At 35.8% G+C, this 14,321-nt stretch overlaps 1 protein-coding gene across 1 annotated transcript in view; it reads left to right on the top strand.

Annotated features, from left to right (window-relative positions):
- Diaph3 (diaphanous related formin 3) overlaps positions 1–14,321 on the top strand; it is a 467,044-nt gene that overhangs the window by 261,683 nt on the left and 191,040 nt on the right. The window contains exon 22 of the mRNA XM_057786074.1: positions 10,690–10,819. Within this exon, the coding sequence (XP_057642057.1) occupies positions 10,690–10,819 (130 nt within the window). The remainder of the gene's footprint in view (positions 1–10,689; positions 10,820–14,321) is intronic.

Raw genomic sequence — 14,321 nt, forward strand, 5'->3', positions numbered from 1 at the left:
ATTTTGACTTTCATGTGTCACTTTTTCATTTCCTCTGAAGTTATTTTTGTGAAAGATATCTGCCAAATAAACCCATTGTTCCATCTGCATTCAGTGGTTTAGAAGGATTTTTAGTTTTCATCAAATTGGCAGAATCAAACCAGTACATTTTGGCACCCTTTGAAAGTTAAAGCATTTATGGGCCAAAGAGTTGCAAAGAACAAATGCCATTCTTATTTTACATACAGCCAATTAAACCACAGAAATTCTGGTGTATAAGGAGTGGGAGAGTAGTGAGAATGCAGAACCCTTTGACTCATTTGTCACATTTCCCCCCAAAGAATATTTAATTGGATTTACCATTACCCGTTCTTATCTTTGTTTTTTCAATTGCTAGAATGTGTTGTAAATTAGGAACGTTCTCCTAATAAAATATGAAAGGGTTTTTTTCTTTCTTTCTTTTTTTTTTTTTTTTTTTTTGCCTAGGCACAACCTGGGTACTGACATCTCTCCTTTCAAAGCAAGCTTCTCTCAGATATCCAGCCCTTGCATTATCTTCCAAACCATTCCTAAAGACACGTATACAAGTAGATGGACAGCAGAGCTACCAACCAAGATTAATTTCTCCTGCTATTTCTGGCTCAATTTAGGGTCATCTTTACATGTTATAAATGAAAACCCCAAATACCCATTCCTGATAACTTTTAAGAAGCTTTTTGTTTACCTTTCATAAAATATCAAGGATGCTTAATTGTTGGAGCATGGATGGGGTCAGAGCAAAACACACAACATTATTATCCATGTGGTAATAGTCTTATCAATTTTTGTTCTTAAGGAACATGAAGAATGTGATGATGAAATGTATATATAGGAGGCTTAGAACTCAAGTATAAACATTGGAAAGTTAAAATTAGTTAAATTGGCCTATTTTTTTAAATGAAAATATAATTTATAATCATTTGCTGAGCACAGTGAAAACAGCATTGAAGGGATATTTTCAGCCTACAAGTGTATAATAGTATATTATTCTACACTGTAGGAACCTAGAAAAAACTGCATAAAATATGAAGTAAGCAAAGAAAGGAAATAAATTAATAGGGAAAAATCAACAAAACCAAAAATCTTACAGCTTTAAAAGAAAGTGATATTAATAAACTTATAGCCAAGCTAAATAAGACAAAGGAAAAGAAAAACAAAACAAAAAATTAAATGCTATCCGTGTGAGCGTAAAAGGAGGTGACATTATCCCATAGGATAAAGGATAAAAAGGATTAAAAGGATAACAAAGTAGTAGTACAGATATAATTTGTAACCTAGATGAATTGAGCCCCATTCTTCAATGGCAATATAGATGTGTCACAAAATATAAGAGAAAAATATAAAAAGATATTAAATTACTTTGATAAATTCAAACGAACCAACAGCAAAACAAAAACAAAATAAAAGAACTTAAGCAAAGTGGTGAAAATATTCCCTTAAACTGCTGCTTTTCATTCATGCCAACCTGAACACTCTTCTGAATATGACAGTTTTTCAAGAGAAATGTGAATTCCAGATACAGTACAACTAAAATCTCTCTTTTTTTTTTAAATATATTTATTTATTTATTATTTATACAGTATTCTGTCTGATTGTATGCCTGAAGGCCAGAAGAGGGCACCAGACCTCATTACAGATGGTTGTGAGCCACCATGTGGTTGCTGGGAATTGAACTCAGGACCTTTGGAAGAGCAGGCAGTGCTCTCAACCGCTGAGCCATCTCTCCAGCCCCCAACTAAAATCTCTTAATCAAAGTAATTTAATCAATAGTTATCAAAGGATGAGTAAAGGAGGAAAGACAAGGTCCAGATAGTTTCACTAGTTAATTTTAACAAATATCTAAGTTAAGATTAAGGCCAGTTTTCTGTACTAGTGGAAGCAGAGAGAATACTGACTCATAGGTATATGAGGCTAATATGGCTCAACATCTGGAAACACATGCAAGTCAGTTTTCAACAGGCTCAGGAACAGAAGTCAACACAATAGTATACACAAGGTATTTGACAAAATCCACTCAGAATAAAAGTTCGAAGGGATGGATATCGACAAAATGCTTCTATAATTTATATGGAGGCACAAAACCTTGAGTAGCTAACACAAAACTGGTGAAGAGCGTCTATCTACACTTTAAATCTGACAAGTCTCAGTGTAATGCCGCAACATAAAATGCTGTGATTAGCCAAAAAAATATGATAAATTGTTCATAATAACCCAGAAAGAAAAATAACAACCAACTATGACAAAGGAGGAAGGATAAAATAATTTAGAAAATGCTCTCCTAAAAAAGCTGACTGGAGTATCTAAACATCTCCATGCTAGAAAGGAAAAAAAAAAATAAACAAAATACAGACTTCAGATCTCATACAAATCCAATTAAAAAATTTTAATATAATGGAAAAATGACACAAATCTTTGTGATGTTGGGCTTATCAAGAACCTTTTTAATATAAAATTAAAAACATGTTAGAAATAAAAATTATGAAAAGCTAAACTTAAATTAGAATTACAATGTAAGTCACAGACTACAAAAATTTTTTGGTGGGGGTAGTGGTGAGCAACTTTATTTTATACCTTAGCAGTGAGAACAGCTCAATTAAAATACAATAAAAATATAAATAGTGCATCAGAAAATATGTAGAGAGTAAGTAATCAGTTGAAATAAATGGTTAATGTGTGACATTTGGGCATACTCACATTTCAGTTAGACACAACAGAAAGTTATTTAAGGGCAGCTTAGACATCTGCCTTGTTTCTTAAAAATTAGGAGATTCTCACATGAACATTGACCTACTTGTAACAGGAAAATGCTGGGCCATCTTCCTCAAGGGTGAGAAGTAGGAACATTTCTCCACAGCCCTCTTTAACAGCTAGTGTTTAAAACCTCCCCCTTCATTTGCAACTGGCTGTAATGTCTAACACATTTGTGGCTTGACATTTCCTTTGCAGATGTAAATAAATGTCTCTTTACTTCAAATAGGGCACTAACAACAAACCAGAGAAGCAATTCTACCCAAGTGTAGCCAGTGAGTGGTGACTTTCTTAGGATTATTAGGCAACTGTATCACTTAAAGTCCCCACCACAGCACAGCCAGGGTGGGACCTCATGGAATTCCTACACAACCAGCAGTCTGTTTTGTAGAAGGGTCTAGGTGGGTCATGCCTGCTCCTTCTCCTCTCCCTGTTTCCTTGCCTTTCCAACCCCGTCTCCATTGGTGCAAAGAACTCTAATCAAACCAAATTAAGCCAAATCACATGCCCCTGTTTAATAGATGGCACACTCCTTAGTGACCAGGGGCATGGCAGGGCGAAGAAAGAGGGAGTACACAAGCAATCCTAAAACCACCTGTTCCTTGTTCCAGGGCGACCCTAAATACCATGTGGGAGGGGTCAGCGCTTGGCAGGCTGGGAGTTGGAATCCGGACCTGAAACTATATGTGTGTGTGTGTGTGTGTTTTTCCTCCCTCTCTCTCTCCCTTCATCTTCCTTCCCTCCTTCCCTTCCTGACAGACTTTTCTCCTTATAGCCCTTGCTTTCCTGGAACTCCGTCTGTAGACCAGACTGGTCGTGAACTCAGAGATAGGCCTGCATATGCCTTTGTCTCCCAGTGCACTGGGATTAAATGTGTGTACCACTACTGCCCGGCTATATGTACTATGCAACACATGTTTACCAATCAGCAAGTAATTACAGTCATGTGTTTACCCAGATGAGTTGAAAACATGTCTACATTAAAACCTACATACAATGCTCGCAGAAGTGTTGTTTATAATTCTCTAAACATGACAGGAAATGATATGTCCCTGAGTAGGTGACTGAACTGACCACTGGTCTATCTGCGCTGTGAAGTGTTTGCAGTGCTCAATAGCAGTTATTTCTTAAGTGATGATAAGCATTAACAAATGAAAGAAATCGGTCTGAGAGATCTTTATGCCATATATGCCTGCGTGTTGCATTCTGTAAAAGATAAAATTCATCTGGATGGTAGAAAGGTCAATGGTTGCAGAGCTTCTGAGGAAAAGGAAGAAGAAAGGGATGAACACACATTTTTATGGTGAAAAAAACCTATTATTTCTGTAAGATATTGTATTGGTGGTTATAAAATATTATGTTTGTAGAAATGCAGAATTAGAGAACTTAAAGGACATGGATATTGTAAGTATGAACTAGTTAGCAGTAGTATATAAATAGTGGCACATCATTTATAACAGTGTAACATGTTTATGGAACATGCTAATAGAATCTATATATGTGGAAACCGTTTTACTGCTAATTTATCATTTAAATTGAAAACTTATCTGTTAACTAAAACCTTAAAGCTGACTTTAATTTAAAATTAATTTTCTTGTTCTATTTGCATTGATTATTGACTACTCCATAAGCATTTAATTTATTAGTATTTATTGTTATAGATTAAAAGATTGATGCTTTTAAACAATTTAAGAAGTAACTTTTTTTTTAGAAAATTTTAGACTCCAATAAGTTTTATTTTATTATTTAATTTACCCAGTAAGGATACTTTCACCCTTCATATTGAAGAAAACATATTTAACAAGAAAATTCCTTCATCACAATATTTATGCATCTATATATTATGTATTACATCAGAAAAATATCATTGTTGCACAATAATATATTAGTTCACCACTAGACATGTTCTAGTCCTTGAGTTTTCGAGCTTCCTGAGGAATGTGATATTGTCTTTGCTCAGTTATCTTCACATGGAAGATAATTTTTAATTTTTAGTGATACTCTTTTGTTCATACACAACAAACTTTTTTCTATAAAAGTCATGAGATAGAATATGAAATTAAAATAAACTTGTATATGTCTACTTAAAATTTATTAATCATTTTCCCTCCCATGTTGACTCTTGGTTTGTATTGGCAAATTATCTATTAGAAATATATAAGCATTAGGGTTTTTTTTATTAATTGTATGTGAGGTGAATTTTTTATTTTAGGCATAAAGCAATTGAAATAAGAACATATTCTTGTAGCTAGAATGACCTAGGGAAGGGTGTCTGCTTCTGGAGCTCTGGGGGCTAGAATTGGGAGCTAAAAGACATCGGAACTTATCAGTTGCATTTAATATTCTTTTGTTGGTTTACTACTGCTTTCATCCACTGGAGTTTTAAGCATTTGTTGGAATCATCGTATTACCACGACTGAGATTGAAACGGGCTTACATTCTAGCCATGCTCTCTAGGCAGAAGGTATGATTTGCCTAAGGCACTTGATCTCTCTGAACTTGTTTCTTTCCCATAAATAATGGCTATAATGCAGTCTCCTTCCTGAGGCTGGTGGGTGCTTGTTTTACCAGACGGATACATGGCATGTTATTCGGTTATTCATGCCTCAGCGTAGCTGACAAACGCTAACTCGTGCTATTGTCCTCAGCATTCACATTGCAGTCTTCTAGGGCATTTGCTCATTGTGCCGATCCATGGTTGGGTTGTGTTTTCAGGCACTCTCCATGGTCTTTATACTGTCCAGACACCGCGGTTGTGATGCACACTGATAGATTAGCAGCATTAGCAGAGGAGCTTGGTGTTACATGCTTTATATGCAAAGTTTGTTTAGCAAGTAAGGGGCTAGAGTTCTCTGGATTCTGAAACTCCATAATAAAATGCTTCATTTTGATTTTAGTTTCTTTCCTTGTGACGTAAACAATAGAATATTCTTTAAATGTCATCCAAATTTGTGTCGAACACCTTTAAAATGTTCCAAAACCTTGCGTTGGCACTGCAAGCGAGTCCTACTGCAGATTGACAAGCAGGCCATGATTTATTACCGGGTCTGTTTTTAACATTATTTTGTCTGAAAAGAACAGAGTGGTTAGAGAAACTCCATCCATCTTTTTGTTTATTTGACATCTATGCCACATTAAATGTACATTAAAGAAACAATCCATGAATAAGGAATTCTGTTTAGCAATGATGATTACTATCTGTCAGATAAGTCTCTTGACAATCATGCAGAAGGAAATCCTGTCAAGAAATGTCTGTTAAAATTTAAATAAACCATTTTTAATATGAACATTATCCTGAATGAAATTTCACTTCATTTTCTTTCTAATAACTACCATTACAAAGGGTGCTTAAGTTATTTTTCATTTCAACAAAATTAATACTGACTCTCAATTTTACTTATAACTCAATCACTGATTACAAAGTGGTTGCTAAAAACAGAATGTACCTTTTATAGTTAATGTTTGTCAAAACCTTAAGTCCCCCCCCACACACACACACAGTTACTAAATGCATTTTATTATGCTTTTGTGATTTTTTTTTAAGGCTTCACTTTACAATTTGTTCTTTCCCATGATTCATGAGAGAGAACAATCATTTTGGCAGGAAGGACACTGTGACAGCCCTAGATAGTCACCAGAAGCTTCCTAGCTGGGCCTTTCATTGTCTAAGCTTGTTTGAAATCCACTTGGAAGTTTTCAGTGATTCTTTTTTGTAAATCTCAAAATAATTGAATCCCAGCTCAAGAGAGATGGTTGGCTTGGGTTCTTCCTTAGCATTCATTAGCTCTGCTGTCTAATATTAGATTGCCACTGCTTAATATTTGATATAGCTTAATATTCACTTTATTATTATCCAGTGGCCTCTGAAAGTGTCACCTTTCCTCAGTGTGTTACCTTTATATTGTCACCAAACTGTTGTAGGATGAGCGGGTCCTTTTATTCCATCCTGCCCAGCTAGCTTAACCCCCGAAATAACCACATAGAAATTGTATTAATTAAATTACTGCCTGGCCCATTAGCTCTAGCCTCTTATTAGCTAACTCTCACATCTTGTTTAACCCATTTCTATTAAATCTGTGTATCACCACATGACTGTGACTTACTGGCAAGATTCTAACCTACATCCATCTCAGGCAGGAGATTCATGGCGTCTGCCACACTTCCCTTCTTCCCAGCATTCTGTTCTGTCTACACCGTCCACCTAAGGGCTGCCCTATCAAAAGGCCAAGCCAGTTTTTTTATCCAACCAATGAAAGCAACACAAATACAGAAGGACCTCCTATACCACCAAACAAGCAATGTTGAACCTAAATACTTTAGATTTATTTGATTTGAAGATGCTTCAACCTATATTGCATCATAGAACTCCAAATTTTTATTCTTACCACTCATCAGTAAATGTGGAGATTGATCCAGTGGATTTTGGTTTCATGACAGACTTCTTAAGATATTAATCCTAGTAGTTACTGGATGATTGCATCATAAGAATTTTGAAAAACTGTATTGAGTGTGTGCATATTATAGAAGTCAATTATGTGTTGTCCTACTCAGCTTCTCACAGGATGTCACTTGGTTTCTCATGAAAGGTGTATTGCATGGAAGTACGGGCGCTTACCATAGTAGGTGACTCAGTTCAGTGTAGGAACAATATGCCCAAGTAGTAAAATATGTAAAAATAGGGAAACTTAGCTACTACAGTGTTTTACTTTTTAAATTGAGTAATATTTTAATGCAGCACACGCATAGGGGAAAGCTTACTGTCTGAGCTGACTTTCACTTCGGAGATGACTGTGTGAATGGAGTAGAGGTATAAGTAAGTTACAAATCAGATTATTGTTTGTGGCTTGTGTCTACAAACTGAAACTGACCCACGCATGCAAACATAACTTTTAAACTGAATATATTTGGATCCCTTTATTTGTATTCTACTTGTTTTCTTTTAATCTTGTTGTTTTTCTAGATATACTTGCAACCCATTCTTATGTATGTTTACTGAGTATGAAATGGAGCATGAGTTTAGAGTTTCCTTTTTATGTTTTGTTCCATATTTTAATGTTCCCTGTGTGCAAACTAAGGTCTAATAACTTGCCCTGGGCTGCTAACTTAAGGGCATGCTTCTCATTAGGAGGTCACTCACATATGTTAGTGGCGATTGTGTCATAATTGAGCCTTTAAAGAGTACTTTTGAAACTCTCTTCTAGATGGCATGAAGTCTCTGTGCATTACCAAAGGTATTAAGTAACAGGTAGATGTCTGTTGGAACATTCTAAGGTTTTGGTGGTGTGGTATGTGTGTGTCTGTGTGTCTATCTGTGTTTGTGTACATTAGCATACTGAAGTCAGAACTCAGGACTGTGAATATACTAAGCAAAGACACTACTGTTTGAACTGTATTTTCAGTAGGCCAGTATAGCCTCTGAGTCTTCCATATGTGTATCCATGTCATACTGTCAGATGACTAAGCTAGTACTACATTTTCTCATCTGAGGTGACACTGATCCTGTTTCTTCCACTGCCCACTGTAGCTACTACTAGTGACTACTCCTGGATATTTTTGTATATTTTTCTTTATTTTTAATGAAAATAATTTTTGTATAATATATTCTTATCATGATTACCCTTCTACCCGAATCCTCTCAGGTCCTCTCATCTCCATACCCACCCAACTCTCTGTGCTGTCTATATTTAGAAAACAAACTAATGAGCAAACAACAGTCAGACAAACCATAATGGAAAAAAGAGACAGACCTGAGGGAACACACACACACACACACACACACACACACACACCTCTTGTAAAGTGGTGAATTGTTGGAAAAGAAGCAGCATTGACCTCACACCTTAGACTACAGTCTCCAGCTCTGTATTTCTTTCTTTTCTAACACGAGAAGAGTGGGTTTTTTTGGTCGTTGTGTTCTTTACATATGCATCCTTTTTTAATGAGAGCTCACTGCTAGCGTTCCATGTCAGAGCATCATTTTGCCTGGTCTTAATGCCAGTCTCCTTGCCAAAAGTTCAGAGACCCAATCCCTGAACAAAGCCTGGGCTAGATCACTTCTAATTCCTGATTGAATTTTTTGCTCCTTTCAGGCACGGATTGCCAAACCTTGTCAACTCCATCCTGTGCCTGTTACTGTTTTCCATTTTCTCTTCTTTTCCCTCATTCTGTATACCTACTTGTACAATTTTGGAAGCAAGAAGCTCACAAATTTTTCCCAGACCAGTGTGTCCTTATAAGATCTGACAGCCTTCTCCACAGGGATAATATCAACTGAAAATTTGTTCTTAGGGAAGATACGACTCATTTATTTCATTGTTTATATATGTGTGTATGTATGTAACATGAGAACCTAAATATGAATACTGTATAACTGTTGTCTTAAAATTTCCTAAGTGCAAACAGGAACAACTCAAAGGTCTTCATGAAAGCAAGCCAGTAGATTCAGAGGCATTCTTTGTGTCGTGTCCACCACTTCAGGACACTGTCATTTGGTATTACTTAAATTTTCTGATTCTTTTTGCCCAAAACTGAAGCATTTTCTTCTCTGTCTCCATGAGCAGTGTCACCTGAATTACCAGCCCACCCTGTCTAGTCCCCAGCCAGCTCCATCCTCAGTGCAGGCTCTCCTGTTTTCCTGCCTGGATTATTGCCACTTCTCTTACAGTTAGCCTCTGTAGTTCTGTTGTTTCCTTCGCTCTATTCCTTTATCCTGCCTCACTACAGGGAAGGGTCTAAGAGTTTATGTGATCATCTCTCTCTAGTTTAGTACTTTTATTTCTTAAGGACAGGTTATTTCCATTATGTGGCATTTTTTTATTTTCTGTGATTTTCCAGATTTATATCTTTCCATTGACCCTACTTGCATTCCCCAACACATACACATTTTTAGTTTGCTGTTACTTAACCCACTCAACGTTTTCTTTGTATTTATCAGCTTTGTGTTGCTGTATTATCTAGTACTGGTTTTTCAAATGTGTTTTATCTCAGAATTTGGAGGTTCTAGGGCATTTTTCTGCCTGGGCTCAGTTCTTGAAAGTCTTCTATGTGCTAGATTGCATCGTGGCAGATAGCAATCCTAGGGCATGTGTGGGCTTGTGTGTTCGCAGCCTAGGTGAGCTCAGGGTTGTCATCATGTGAGAAGTAGCGAGGGGTCACAGGAGAAATGTCTGAGGTTTACTGATTCACCACCACCACAGCACTCCCACATCACAACCTGAAGACCAAGCTTCTAGAATTCAACCCATGGGGGACAGGCAAGTCCATTCCTTAGAAGTGCTTTAAAGATGCTGGTCCCTCTGCCTGTTCCTGGAGATTTTCTTATGCTCTTTCCTAAGCCTATTCAGCTACTAGTTTTCAATGGTTCCTCTCAGCTGTCAAAGCCTCTGAGACACTCATTGTGAACTGTCTTTACTATAGTATCTGTCACACCAAGGCAAATACACTGTTTTTCTTTTTTTAAAAATGAAGCGGCTTTTAAAGAAGCACTACTTTGTCATTGTATCTACCTTAGGCAGTGTGTAGTAGGCATTCTGAATGCATGCCAAACTATATATATGAACCACCCTGGTTGTTTCAGGTTCAACTGTTATCTAGGTATATAGGTTACTCTATTTTCCTAGACATTTCATTTTTCCCTCACAAATGATTGCATACTAGATTGCTTTGAAGTTCTTTCTCCTTTATTACAAATGTTAATAGTTTTAAAACAATATCAAATAAAGGGTATTCAGTTTAAGGGAGGGAAACTGTGGTCAGTAAGTAAAATGAAAAAAAATACTTTTAAATAAAAAATTTTAAAAAATATTCAAATACTTGCAGAACTGAACCAAGTTTTCCAACCAACTTCTGATCTAGAGCAGTGTGTTACATAACTCAATTAATTATTAAAATACTTTGTGTTTTTTCCCCTTCTCATTCATTTAGCTAAAAGACATAAAATCGGCAGATCAGAAAACAACACTCCTTCATTTCCTGGTGGACGTATGTGAAGAAAAGCACCCGGATATCCTGCACTTTGTTGACGATTTGGCACACTTAGACAAAGCTAGTAGAGGTTTGTAGTTTGATTTAGAACTATATATGTCTTTGTTCTGGTCTTCAGTTCTAAAAGAAAATAATGCTTTGTATCTGCACATATTATCTCTTTTGTTAAACTGGTTTCATATGAAATATGGTGATTTGAAAAGACATTATAGGAGTTTTCATGATTAAGAATATGTATTGATTTGGGTAGACACTAAGATGTTTGAAGTGCACTCCATTGTAGATTAAACTTCATGGATGCCTGCCTACCCTCTCCTGTTTAGTTTCTTCCTCTTGACTTTGGCAGTTCTTCCTAATCCCATGTCATTAATAAGTATCAAGTGGCATTCCCAAGCACTATTGCATACCGAAATGAGTGTCTTCCTTTTCCCAAGGAATCTGTGTAAAGGAATTAAGGATTCTTTTGTTGTACTACTAAGATATTAGTCTTCCAATTAATCTCTCCTACTACAAAAATTGCTAACCTTGTTATTGGCCCTGCTACAACCTTAAACAGGGTGTCAAGAGTTCAGATAGAACCTTTTACTAACACTTTATTTTAATCTGATTTAAATTTTAAAAATTTGGCCACCATAAAAGTGCAGTTTTCACTTATATTTAACATAGATTTTTTTCCATCCAAGCAATTACTTATCTCACAATAACTAACTTATGAATGTTTTAGAACACAAATCATTCACAATGGTGTGATAGCTGTATTCTTTTTGTGTTAACCATTAGTATTAATAATATCAAATCATGTTTTGTGTATGAGCTCTTTTTATTCTTTCTTTATACTGGAATCTATGAGCCTGAAGAAGGATAATTTATTTTTTTCTACATTAAATACAATATTATATCAAATACATTTATTATTCCCTGTACCTTAAGTTTTTCTTTTGCTGTAAAGTGGCAATTTTAGGATTTTACTTGCAAAGAGAAATGGGATTGGATGAGATGTCCTTTATAATTTTACTGTGATATATGTTTCTTTGAAATATGTATTTCAAATGGCTTTTTATAAATTGTTCATCTGGATTTCTGGTTGCCACATTAGACTTTTTACAACTCATTTGTAATGATATTAAATTATTTGTTTTGCCCCTATGTTACTTTAAATGGCTTTGATATAAGAAAATTTTCAGATAGATATAGAATGATGTACACATATATATGTCTAAATGTAGTTTGATAAGAGACAAGCATTCACATTATTTTCTTGGACATTATGAGACAGAGGCTTGGAAATAAATAAACGAGAAACATTTTAAAAATTCTTGGTAATCTAAAAAGCACAATTAAACCATTAAATCAAGGAAAATAATTTTCTTAAGGTGAGATTTTTTTGATATTTTGGAATATTTTTGCTAATGGCAAAATATGTGAACTTGAAATTTGGGGTCTTGGTGAATGAACATTTCATTTGTATCATATTAGTGTCTAGAAGTGGCACAAAAGCCCTTGAAATACAGTTGGGTTCTTTTACTGTTGCAAAGATGATTGTGTAGATAAGAAGAATCTGTGCTAATACCTTTAGACAATGAGTTGGAATTTTCTACTAGTCACCATTCCCTTAAGTAGTTGCAAATTTATTTATTCACTAATATTTATGCCCAGCATGATCCCCTTATCTCTGCATCCACAGTGCAGAGACTACAAGATTGTATCCATTTCCTCGCTTCATAATTCTTATTAAATGCTTCTTAGAGGCCATAGGAAGTTGAAATAAGGTCTGCCAACATAGCTCAGATTGTGTTTGAAAGAACTTTGCTTTCCAACTTGGCCTGCATCTTGAAGCAGTTTTGCTACTTTACCTTCCGGGATGCTAGGACTACAAATGTGAACTAGGACTGATTCACTTTGTACCTTAAAAACTTACCATTTTCCTTCTAGCAGTTTTTGGGTATAAATTAAGTTTTTGAATACCACCTATTTTGACTCATCTAATTATATTTTTAATTCTCTGTAAATATTCTGACATTCTGTTCTTTTAAAATCTATTTAGTTTGCATTAAGACTTGCAGAGTTCTAAGCTAGTAATTTGCTTCTTCTGTTTGTTTTCCTTCTTTGTGTTCCAGGGGGCATTCAGGGGCCTTAGGGCATTTGGTTTCCATCTGTTACAGCCAAGGCATGTGTGTGCAAGGGTCAGCAGATACTGCTAATATGTTTCACTGGGAGCAGCAAACTTCATGTTTGGAGTAATGGTTTTTAATAGTATAGATGATTGTTAAGCATAATTTCCTTTTCATTATATGATCCAAATAATGAAGGAAATATTAGAGGAGTAAAGGTAATGTTTTAGATGAAATAAGTCTGTGTATGCTTTGGAGAATTGAGCGTTCTTACATATCATCATTTAAAGTTTCCACTTTTGAAACATCCTCAGTGAGCTATCACATGAATTAAAAAGTACCTTTGTTTTTGAGCCGTAACAAATCCTGGTCATTAGGTACTCCTAGATCAGCAGGGGGACTTTCATTGCAACTAATGAGCTTACCCGACTGACAATTTTCAAAAATCTACTTCATTAGGATGCTTCTTTTCTAAGAAATAATGGCTTATGGCTTTTCTGTTGTGTTTCACTGAAAATATTTTGGTTCATTATTGTATTTCTGTATGCCATGGTAGATTTTCTTTTGTGGAATTCTAAAGGTTGGATACATTTTTTCCTGTCTACATAATTAAAATTAATTTAGCCTTTGAAGGTTTTGTACTACCTACTAGAAATCTGTAAAATTGGAATAATTATTAATGTGCAGAAAGTGACAGAACTTTTGTTTGTTTCTTGGGAAGAAAGGTTAAATTGGAACTCAGGTGAGGCTAGGAATATGGTTTACATCCTCTTCCCCTGGGCAGCTAAACCCCTGCAAATCCAACTTCAGTGGAGCTCTTGCTCTCATTCGGCCTACACAGGCACATACCCACACTGTCACACACATACACATGGTTAAAACTGGTAAGATAAAAAAAAAATGTGGTTAGTCTATAACATTATAGGTCAGCCAGTCTTTTTTGAGGGCCTTCATAACTGTCTTATATAGTGGTCCATTTCTTTCTTGTCAACTCTCACTTAACAAATGACATCCTGGTTCATTCATTCATTCAGCAAGTCTGTGCTTAGTGATGACTGTGTCAGAACTGTGTTATGTCATTGGTGCAGTGTACGTCCTCTGTCTTCTTGCAGTGCAGCCTATGTAAAACAGGCTGATGTGGACCCCACCAGTCTTCTCCCTCACCTGTAAATTGTTTTCCTTCCTTTTCTTTGAGATCTCTCTCTATATTGAGCTCCTGTGTTTCTCCCCTCACCGAAACTTCTCCTGAGGTTATCTCTGCCATCCCCAAGGACATAAAAGCCATCATTTGCAGTGACTTACAAATTTACCTTTAGACTTTCCATCTCTGCTTACATTTGTGCCTGCCACAACTTTTACTGTTCTCTTCTGAATCTCAAACAGGTGTGACGACCATAGTGGGCCATGATAGGTCATGCCGCTTTTAATGTCTCCTCCCAGATCATTTCCTTGAGAGCACTT

The sequence above is a fragment of the Chionomys nivalis genome, chromosome 12, assembly GCF_950005125.1.
Source record: "Chionomys nivalis chromosome 12, mChiNiv1.1, whole genome shotgun sequence".
Classification (NCBI taxonomy): domain Eukaryota; kingdom Metazoa; phylum Chordata; class Mammalia; order Rodentia; family Cricetidae; genus Chionomys; species Chionomys nivalis.